Genomic DNA, 11,368 nt, shown 5'->3' with positions numbered 1-11,368 from the left:
ATGCTGTATTCATAACTCTTTATTACCAACTGTACAGACTTCAGTATACTTTTTAGTAACCCACAACTTAACTTAAGTATATAAAAAACATTAAATAAGTGTATTCAGTCAGTATTTATGTACAAACTATAACAAAAAAGCCTTGCAAAAATATAAATATATATTTATTACAAATAAATAAATCTCTTTTCAACCCTCCTGAGAGACTTGAACTTTTAAGACGCCACACGGCATCATTTCTCTTGATGAAGATGAACCCGGCCTAAAGGAGTGAACAGGTCAGGCCAGTGAAGCGTAGATCACAGAGTCATCATCATCACCAGCTCTGGACCTGAGGAGGATATTATGGGATGGTTAAATGATGGTGTTAGTGGACTTTAACCAAACTGCAGCATGTGGAGGTGATGCGGGGACAGCAGCCTTATAACAGCAGCACTGATGCCTTGTACCAGAACCATTCTTTTTAATCATATATGAAAAACATAACAACAGTACTGTCATTTTACTTGAAATTCAATTGTGTTGTCATTAAGGCTGTAGTATAGTATGGACATATTATATGTTGGGTTATAAGCTGGATAGTTATATTTTAAGCATGAAAATATATTTGGACTGAGTATTTAAAATGTTGGGAAATACTGAAAACATGATTAATACACACTATATATTTAATTTATAGTATAATTATTTGCAAAATAACTGGGACTCCTGAATATTTTCACTGAGAAAAGTAAAATATCAAAGTTTTCTTTAAATAAGTGGGGCGAGAGGAGGGAGCGAGAGCTCACATTACGTCAGTTACTGTAAAGGCCTACAGCTGTCAACATTGGTAAGCTAAATACAATGATAAACATAATTTGACTGTCCTATTTCGTTTTTAAATGTGTTATTTTATACAGTAAGGTGACTAAAGACTTCACACAAACTTGACGTGCTACATTGAGTATTGAGGAGCTGTGATCAGGTGGTTATTCGGACAGTTACCTGCTGTTCATGTGATGAGTGGAGTTTATGGGTTTAATGGTCACTGTGGCGTAGGTCACGTCATCTTCATAAGACATGGGTGCCTGAAGGAAGAGAAGAGTCACTTCATTCAAAATCTGATTAATGTGAGCGGAGATGCTATATTAAACATGCCCCATATTTACCTCTTGCTCATGGTGTGACCTCTGAGATAGAGGAGTGATCTCCTGAGCAGCAGGCGGAGGAGATGGCAGCGCCTGCCGGATGTTGGGCTGGATGTTGGCGTAAACACTGTCAGATGGACCTGAGGAGCTCGAGCCTCTCTCACTGAGCCTGAAGTCGAACACAGTCGGCTGAGAGGAGCACATTGAAAATCTGATTAGGTTTTTTGCTGAGTCATCCTTTTACTTCCCTTTATTTCTCCACTGCAGCTGCCCATTGGGAAACTACCATCATGTGCCTTGGCTCTATAAACTTTCTACTATTGCAAGTAGGAGTTCAGGTTAGGATTTCATAATAGGGAAAACCACAGGAAACTAAGCAATCTCACTTAGCACGCAGACTGAGAGCCTTTACTTACCGTATGTCCCCTTTCAAAAGTATTTCTATATGAATTTCAGTTTGAGAGGGAACTGAAATCTGACATCTTAACATCATTTTAAATTAAATGACCTGTAATACTCACTTTTTTCTCTGCACGGGTCCTCTGTTTCAGCCTACCAAGACAACAAAATAAATTAATGTGGAGATTTTTTTTTTTAATGTTTTTTGTTTACTCTTTGATGTCATATTTTAGAGAGGTTATTCTGTAAGAAAAGGAAAACAGCAGCAGCTTGTTATTTCTATAAACTGCTGCTCAGTAGACAAAACGTTTTGATAATATACTGTATATCTTTTCTAATTGTCAGTTCATAATATATGGCGTACATCTGAAATAAAGGTATTTTAAAAAGATATTAATGAGACTGGCAATAACATTCTGCCCGCACTATGGAGTAGATCATCATTTAATAATATGTTGAAGCTCCTACTTAAAACAATTTTTTTTTGCCAACTGCAGACAAAATTAGTAAATGGTTAAAAGTGTCATGTGGCATGTGGAAATTAGGATGACACACACAGCCCTTACACACTGTTGTACATGCAGCTATGACAACATTGGGTGAAACACATTGAAAAAAGTTACAAGAAATGTGGAAAAAGATAATGTGAACAGCAATTATGACATGAGTAAGTCACACTCCCTCCGCCCATCCTCCCGTTACTCACCTGAACAGAAGCAGAGCTAACAGTAGCGCCACAAATACACACACTCCAATTCCAGCTAAGACAGGGACGGTCTGTTCGCCTGTGGAGAAACACAAAGATCTGTTACACTACTGCACCTCTGACTGACGACACTTCACACCCTTGAGCCTCACTAGGGACATGTTTTGAATTTTTTGTTGATCATTTTGGCCGTTATTGTGTATGGCATCTATTTTTGCAAGATTTATATTTACTGCACGTTATACAACCTCAGCTCCTAAAAAATGTCAGCATTAAAACATATTGAATCCACAAGGTTTGACACCACAGCCATTAAAGCATTTGTATCTGGAGCCCTGTATTTCATTTACCTTTACAAATTTCTACCAAATTGAGTCATTTTCTTGGCCTATGTGGCACATACAGACAATTTTTCTGGTTTCCTGCACAAGAAAATAAAATGCACTAAAATACACTGTCTATTTATGCTCACCCAGACTATAAGGAAAATCATTTCCCCTAATGGTTAATACAGAAAGTAATTTAAATATTTTCCCTCATAAAAAAACTACAGTGACATTATTATATTGATATAAACATTTTCTTTATCGCAGGTTTTTGATACAGTTATTTTTGTCGTCTATGGACATAATAGCAATTTTGTATTAAATATACACTTTAGATGCTATTTCTGGAAGAACCCAGCAGCAGTAATATATGAAGATGACACAGACCTTGATATTCTTTCCTCATGGTCAGCATCACCTCAGTTGAGTTGTTTTCCCCCAGCTGGTTCCTGGCCGTGCAGAGGTAGAGTCCGGTGTGGGACGCGTCCACAGAGGGGAGGGTCAGCAGCGGTCCAGAGCCCACCCGCAGCATGGAGCTGAGGCTGGGGGCACTCTGCCTGAACCAGGTGTAGCTGTGAGCTGCGGGGTTAGCGGCACTGCTGCAGCTCAGATTCATACTGCCGCCCTCTACAACATCCAGAGGGTCCATCGAAATGGATATGTTCTCTGGAGGGTCTGAAGAAAGTAAAAAAAACCATGTTGACAGTTTTATCCACCTTGGAGATAATCTTTAAGGCTCACTCAGCAATTTAGGGATTACAATGATAACTCAAAGGCTTAAAGAGAAACTTTGACTTGATTATTTTTCAGACTTTCCTCTTAATTTGGCTTTTTGCTGTGGAAATACTGGATGTGTTCACCTATTCAGGTCTCAAAACATACAGTTGAATTTACAACTGAAATTGTACAATCTAAGATAGGAAACTGGTTAAAGTGTTCACTCGAAACCATATCGAGTGCTGAGGGTCAACCAGGCTTTATTCACAAGCCTAAAAGGTCAGGAACCAATATAGCATGGTGCAGTCATTAGATTGCGATGAATTTAATCATGCATTGTCATTAGTGAATGTCATGCTTGAATCCACTATGACACAGTTTTTAGTAACACACTGACACACAGACATCTGACCGCAGCCTCCACACACTCACACAGGACGTCGAGGTGCAGCTGGGTGGAGTTGATGCGACTGATGCCGCTCCGGCTGATGTTGTTCCAGGCCAGGCAGGAGTACAGGCCGCTGTGGGGGGGCTGGATGTTGGACACGGTGTGATTCTGTCCTGAACTGATGAGGTGTCCGTCTTTGTGCAGGCTGTATCCGCTCTGGGGCACGGGGGGGTTAGCGTCACTGCTGCAGCTGAAGGTCACCGCACCTCCTTTGATGACTGAAGGAGTCATTGACAGTGTGACTTTCCTGGGAGCATCTGAGAGAGGATGAGGAGGGTCAGGCTTTTAGTGATCAGTGAATCACAAATTTCATGGGAAAAAAGTCTCAGTCAGTAAGTAAAATTATTTAAAATATATTAATAGTAATTTTGTCCACTTTCATTGGTAGTTCAAACAGAGGACAAATTAGACTGACAAGAGGCCTGTACTACGAATCCAGTTCAACATACCCTGGATTTTTGAGTTTGACCTAATCCAGTGTTTTTCAAAGTGAGGGGCGCAGAGGCATGACAGGGGGGGGCGCGAGAGACCAGGAGGAAAAATGGTTATTTAAATTTTTTTTTTTTAAAAAAAGTCATAATATGATACAGTGTACAATTACGTCTGGGTCTCTGTGTTTCATTAAAGCTCGGCTCTGTGTGTGTGTGGAACGAGCCATTTTGTGTGCGTGCGAGAGAGAGAGCGCACTGGTACCGGAGATCGTTGTTGTTAGCTTCTGGTGCTAGCGAGCTACGCTAACGGATATAAGGAGCTTTTTCAATAACAACGTGGAGGAGAGTCCTCTCCTGTCAGACTGAGAGGCTCAGTGAGCTAAAGGACTGAGTGTTTAGATAACTTTAGTATAAGTTATCTCAGTGGGTCTCAAATGTTTTGGTCACGATTAATGTAAACAATTTCCGAGGCACACGTTTATATGATCATTATAGTTAAAAAAAATTACATATATGATACATTTTTATGTGATATGATGTGATATGAATGATAATGGGACACATCGAAGTCTGCACTCACAGTGCCGCGGACTGTACTTAATGTTACTTTGATCTGGTTACTTATGGTGTGGCAGATATTTAAGTAAGCTTTCTTAATGCTAATATTATATTAGTCAGAGTGCTCTGAAGATGGGAGGTGATATTCTATTCATTTTCACGTTCACGTATTTCCTTTCTCCTGTAATATGACTTGATAGCTTTAAACTCCGCACACTGAGCTCTGATTGCAGCAGGCGGTGCTTTCACTGAGTTGATCTCTTATCCTGGAACCTAACCTGCTAAGTTACCATGGAGATCTAGCCCGCTAAGAAGTGAACCAGCGTCGTAGGACCGGAAACCCAGTTTTCCCTGAAGTTAGCTCGCTAAGCAAAAATCCAGCTTCGTAGTACAGGGGCCTGAACTATTAAATAACGAAAATAACCGAGTGACACGAGTAGATTTTAGCCGAGACCGGTGGAAAGTTTGTCTCAAAACTCTGTGTGTGTAAAAAGACGATCCACAAGCAGAGAATTGAGATCCACGAGCAGAAATGTGAGATCCACATCACAAGTGCATTTTCGGTCGACAAATACAAAATGGATTCACAAATGCCTGATGGAAAGTTGTAAATGTTAAAGAGATATTCAAAGATCTTTTTTTTATTTGTAAATATATTTTGCATACAGTATTTGCAGATCCTTCTTACATTTGCAAATGTATTTGTGAGTTTGCAAATCTTTTAAATGCATTTGTGGAAGGTGTTTTACATTTACAAATCACATATTTACACACAAATTATTTTTATGTTCACACAAATAATTACGAGACATATCTAAGCCCATAAATGTATCATATATTTCCTTATCTGAGTTAGCTGAGCCGTATCTGGCCGTGCAACACTCAGTGTCACATACTGTATGCAGAAGTATTATTTTAAGCAACACATTAAGTTGACGAAACACTCGAGTCAAATGTAATTAAAGTCAGATCCACTCGTGTCTTAGACGGGGCAGTGATATCATAAACCTATAATAACCAATAAATAACTGAATGAATGAATAAAGAAAAAAATACAATTATGAAACAATAAATGAATAGTAAGAACAAGCTAAAAAAGTAAGTTTAATCACTTAATAATAATAACAATAATAATACTAATAACAACAATAATAACAATAACAATAATACTTATTATAATAACAATCATAATTATATAAAAAATTATTATTATGATAAAAATATAATATAATAATAAAAATATATAAACACTACTAATACAAATAAATGCAATTTGTAAAATATCTAAACAAAATTGGGCTTAAAATGTACAGCGACAGGAACATTGCATATCAACTTGTGCTCTAAAATTATTATTTATATATCTGAATACTTACATTGAACATTCAGAGCCACAGGGGCAGATCTCACCGTCTCCTGTCCCTGGACGGCACAGTAGTATCTCCCAGCATCCTCTCTGGTAGCCTGGAACCCCGGCTGTGGGACAGGCTGTCTGTCTCTGAACCAGAGGATGTTGACCGGTGTAGAGCAGCCCGACACACAGGACAGACGGACCTCCCCCCCCTCTGTCACTGTGCTCGGCTCCACCACTGTGGTCAGCTCTGCAACAGAATCATAATGTCACAAAAACACATTTAATTTATGAGGAATGTATCCTTCCTTGATTAATAGTTATTACCTCTTACGGACAAACGAGCCGCTCTCTTGCTTGTCCATCTGTTGATTGTTGTCACGAAATTGAAAAGGTATGCTCCTTCATCATCGTGCTGTACATTATTGATCCGCAGACGGCAGTCACTCCAGTAGTTGCCCACATAGTTAAAGTATGCTGAGTTCAGAGGGAGCTGTGAGAGGATAAAGTGCCCCGGACGTCCCAGTGCAGGCAGGAGTTTGGACCAGCCCACTGACGTGACCCACCGCCCTGAAGGATAGTCGTACTGACAGTCTATGATCACTGACGACCCTCTCAAAGCACACTGATCTCCAGAGGTCACCCCCCAGTCCCCACCCTGCACACCTTTGGGCAAAAATAAAGAAAATATACAGTCAATTGAATTATTAATTTGCTAATAGAATCCATAAAATACCCAAATGTGGGTGTGTCTAACTTGTCAAATGTAACTGTTCTCAGCAAAAGTTGCATTTGATCACAGTCAATACTTTTTCTAAACATTAATACAATTACATAAAAGGTTCCTTACCTGGGAAAATTACCAGAATAATCAGAATTAAGCTTTCCATGATTAGTTAACCTGAAACATCATAGCACAGGACACAGATTAATATTGTCTAATTACAGGTGAGGACAATGTAAAAAAAGAAACGTATTGAGTGTATCAAAGTTATTAGTACTCACCAGTTAAAGCAAGAAGAGATATTACTTTGTACATTCATGAGGATAATTTAAGGAGTGAAAAAGAGGAAGTGGGAGAATGTGGACGCCCTGCTTCCTCATGTATTATCGTCATAACATTACATACAGTTACAACAACTTGCAAGCTTCACAGAAACACCAGTAATTTAACTAGCAGTGGAACCATTTTAACAGTGGCCTGCTGGTTATTTAACTATATCCATATTGTTGTAGCGTTTCAAGTAGTTAAATTACTTACTAGTATTGAGTACTTACCTACTTAAACACATTTGGGCCATAAAAGGAAAGGAAATCTCTTTTCTTTTTTATTCTACCACTGCTTCTCTGATTACCACTTAATTGATTGTGTCCATTGTTTAGAACCAATGAGCGTTCAAGCTTTTCAAAATGTGTTTTTATAAAGATGAAAGTTGCAGATTGTTTAATTGCTTTTCTTATTTTCTCAAGAGTGTACATGTCAGAGTAGATTAGATTAGATGTATTGTCCCCAGGGGGAAATTAATTTTCACAGCACTGTACATATAAGCAATATACATACAATATATAAACAACAATAATAACACCTGACAACAACAGATAGCGACACACATGGCAGATACACTCAGCGAGGCCTGTTATTTAAGACAGGAATGGCTTCATCCTGACAGAATCAAGCTTTTTCCAATGTGCTGTACCTACGCCCGGATGGCGGTGGGCCGAGGTACTGGTTGAGTGGGATATTACCAGTGGTGGAAAGTAACAAAGTACATTTACTCAACTACTGTACTTAAGTACAATTGTGAGGTACTTGTACTTTACAGCTTTTGGTACTAGTTACTTTTTAGGTTTAGAATAATTCATAATATAAATCAATTATTAAATAAACTTTGACATATATGTATAGGTTAAGATATCCAGCAGCAGTATATAAAGTTATTTAAATTAGCTCTACCTTTACCAGTTGGGATAAAAACACATACATCTTCATAATAGTTACCCAGTAACTCAATAAATGTACAATTCTGAAATGGGACATTACGCATAATGAGTACCTTTACTTACTGGACACTGTGGTGATACATAAGAGGCTTCTCAATTCTTAAATTTCCCCTCCTCGACTCCCCTCCTCGAGACTTAAGCCTCATCCCAATACCCCTCCTCGACTCCTCCTTTCCCTCATTCGCTGCCCTTCCTTGCGTCTTAGCTCCGCCTCCGTAAAATGCGAGCGAGAGACACGAGGAGGTGACGCGAGGACAGAGGAGTCCTCAGGTATTAATTGGGATGGCCTCGTTCACTCAAACGTCACTCTTAAACGACGTCTGTTAATGATGACATGTGCACAGCTGTATCCCCTCTCATCGGGCTGAACTGAATATTTACTTTGAATTCATTGAGAGTGCGGTATAATGAGATTAAATTGTATATATTTATATAAATATATACAATTTAATTTTAACAAACTAAATAACTCAGTTAGCCTACCTCTAATCATTAACCCATGTTTGTATAATGTAGGCCTAGTTAACTCCGTGTGTTGGTGCTAGCATACATAAAACAGAATAGCTGAAATTTTAACAAACTAAATAACTCAGTTACCTCTAATCATTAACCCATGTTTGTATAATGTAGTTAACTCCGTGTGTTGCTGCTAGCATACATAACACCTGACGTGGAAACGTTACTCGTGGATGGGGCTACAGAGCTGCTAGAAAGACGGTCGAACCCGGTACATTCCTCCGTCTGCATGCGGTGCACTTTTGCTAAATGTTTAGACAAATTGCTCGTGCTTACATGCTAAACTCTTATTGCACTTATGGTAACAAGTATTCTCCACATCGAGACGGGTAAAGTTTAACCACACCTCGGAGCGCGTTCTCTCCGCCATCTCCGCAGTGTGCTTCGCTGCATGTAGCAGCTGCGTGTGTAAACTGCCCCGCCCCCTCGCACACAGACGGGGGAGAGAGATCTCGTCTGATCGAAAATACATCATAGACGCATTTGTTGTCTTTGCATATTAGAAACGAGTTGGCGACACTAAGACTGCGATATAATGTTTTTTAGCAATAATACATGACATATATAAATGTACTGTATGCATTCAAAAGTGCTGAATAAATGTTTTATGGACCCATAATAGTGATTATTATTTAAGTTAAGTTTTGCCATAATCATGTCTATTTCCATAATCAGGTAGCTGAACAACATTGGTAAAAAATGTATACTGTAGTGCCGTGAAAAGAGAGTCGGAGGCGGTGTATTAAGAATGGAGTTCCAATCTTTATTATCCATTACTTTCAGAGAGGTTAACACATGCACTGCTCTGCCTGATGAGCTAGCAGGAATGGCAGCTAAAGCTACAGGTGTTCCCCACTAAAGGGTCCGTGTGGCAACACAATAAGCAAGGTGAATTATGTCCAATAACGTGTCACCACACAAGCCCCCCCAGAATTCACACATAAACAAAATCAGCATGGCGGGGAGGAACGACACGCCGACCCCCACGACTCCTGAGCACGGGAGTCGGAAAAGTGACTCCCGCCTGTGCGGCCCCCGGAAGGGGAGGGACCGGAACAACAGGTCTTAAATCCGTGACAGGGGACGAGGCCGGGGGGCGGCCCCGTCGCGGAGGTCGAGCCAGCACCACAGGCTGGTCCAAGTCCAGGTGAGCAGCCTTCACCCGGTCCACCGAGACGTGCTCGGCCTTGCCACCCAGGTCGACCACCAGGTGCTTGTCCCCGTGCTCCAAGACCCGGAAAGGCCCATCATAAGGGGGCTGCAGGGGGCCTCTGTGCGCATCGTGCCGGATGAACACATGCTCCGCCGAGCGGAGCTCTGCGGGAACCTGGGACACCTGAGTACCGTGCTGAGTAGTAGGGATCGGAACAAAGGCCTCAGCGGCGTCACGCAGGAAAGCCCGCTGGGCCGACGCCGACCAGGGAGCCGATGCATTTGGGAGGAAATCCCCCGGAACTCTCAGCGGCTGACCGTAGACCATCTCCGCTGTAGAATACTGCAGATCTTCCTTAGGTGCGGTCCTCAGGCCCAGCATCACCCAGGGCAGCTTGTCGACCCAGTTACCGTCCGTAAGGCCGGCCTTGAGGGCCGCCTTCATGGAGCGATGAAAGCGCTCGCAGAGACCGTTAGCCTGAGGGTGGTAAGCGGTAGTCCTGTGCAGCTTAACCCCCAAACCGCCTGCCACAGCGTTCCAGAGCTCGGACGTGAACTGAGAGCCCCTGTCTGAGGAAATGTCTGACGGGGTGCCAAAACGACACACCCACGTTGCAATGAAGGCCCGGGCAACGTCTGCGGCTGATGTCGAAACGAGCGGAACCGCCTCCGGCCAACGGGTCGTCCTGTCCACCATGGTGAGGAGGTAGGAAAACCCCTGAGAGGAAGGCAACGGACCAACCAGGTCAATGTTGACGTGATCAAACCTCCTCTCAGGCACCAGGAAACGTTCCAACGGGGCCTTCGTGTGGCGGTGCACCTTAGCGCGTTGACAAGCCACGCACTCCCTGGCCCAAGTCCTCACGTCCCTTTTCAGTCCTTGCCAAACGAACTTCGCCGCTACCAAACGGACCGAAGGTTTAACGCCGGGGTGTGACAGGCCGTGCACAGCCTCGAATACAGGACGCCTCCAGCTGGCAGGGACGACAGGCCGCGCCAGGCCCGTAGAGACGTCACACAGGAGAGTAATGCCCGCGTCGCCGAACACCACGTCCTCCAAGCGCAGCCCCGCGCTCTCCACCTTCAGGGCCTGGACGCCGGGATCTGTGACCTGGTCTGCCGCCATGCGAGTATAGTCCAGGCCCAACTGGACGGCACCGATGACGACCCTGGAGAGGCAATCAGCAACCAGGTTCGACTTGCCAGCCACGTGCTTAATGTCCGTAGTGAACTCCGATATGTAGGACAGCTGCCGCTGCTGACGTGCCGACCAAGGCTCCGCCACTTTTGACATGGCAAAGGTGAGCGGCTTGTGGTCGACAAACGCCGTAAATTCACGGCCTTCCAGCATGAAACGGAAGTGCCGCACGGCCAAATAAAGTCCGAGGAGCTCCCGGTCAAAGGCGCTGTATTTGCGTTCTCTAGGCGTCAGCTGGCGGCTGAAAAAGGCGAGCGGCTGCCAAGCGCCCTCCACCCACTGCTTGTGCACTGCGCCGACCGCGTAGTCTGACGCGTCCGTGGTGATGGAGATGGGAGCCGTAGATGATGGGTGTGCCAGCAAAGCCGCCTGAGCCAACGCGGTCTTGACCTCAGCAAAAGCGCCGTCCGCCTCTGCTGTCCAGTCGATCTCCTGGAC

General features: G+C 42.9%; 1 protein-coding gene across 1 annotated transcript; it reads right to left on the bottom strand.

Annotated features, from left to right (window-relative positions):
• Positions 1 to 3: 3 nt before the first annotated feature.
• On the bottom strand, positions 4 to 7,107 carry LOC117540814 (sialoadhesin-like). The gene is made up of 11 exons (XM_034207676.1): positions 7,069 to 7,107; positions 6,914 to 6,964; positions 6,391 to 6,729; positions 6,089 to 6,313; positions 3,708 to 3,980; positions 2,946 to 3,233; positions 2,233 to 2,311; positions 1,649 to 1,679; positions 1,149 to 1,316; positions 985 to 1,067; positions 4 to 331 (listed from the first exon to the last, which is right to left on the bottom strand). Exons 2-11 carry the CDS (start codon positions 6,951 to 6,953, stop codon positions 280 to 282), a joined length of 1,578 nt encoding a protein of 525 aa, XP_034063567.1. The 5' UTR covers positions 6,954 to 6,964; positions 7,069 to 7,107; the 3' UTR covers positions 4 to 279.
• Positions 7,108 to 11,368: the final 4,261 nt, after the last annotated feature.

This window comes from Gymnodraco acuticeps, unplaced genomic scaffold, assembly GCF_902827175.1.
Source record: "Gymnodraco acuticeps unplaced genomic scaffold, fGymAcu1.1, whole genome shotgun sequence".
Lineage (NCBI taxonomy): Eukaryota > Metazoa > Chordata > Actinopteri > Perciformes > Bathydraconidae > Gymnodraco > Gymnodraco acuticeps.
Note: the sequence above shows the minus strand (reverse complement) of the source record. Positions and strands in the feature narration are given on the sequence as shown.

What these genes read in the sequence shown, in the direction of transcription:
- LOC117540814 (XM_034207676.1), bottom strand. Translation starts at nt 6,953, where the DNA reads ATGGAAAGCTTAATTCTGATTATTCTGGTAATTTTCCCAG. An exon ending in TATTCTGGTAATTTTCCCAG is followed by an intron (nt 6,730 to 6,913) that starts GTAAGGAACCTT and finishes TTTTGCCCAAAG; the next exon opens with GTGTGCAGGGTGGGGACTGG. An exon ending in CATGAGGAAAGAATATCAAG is followed by an intron (nt 2,312 to 2,945) that starts GTCTGTGTCATC and finishes GTTTCTCCACAG; the next exon opens with GCGAACAGACCGTCCCTGTC.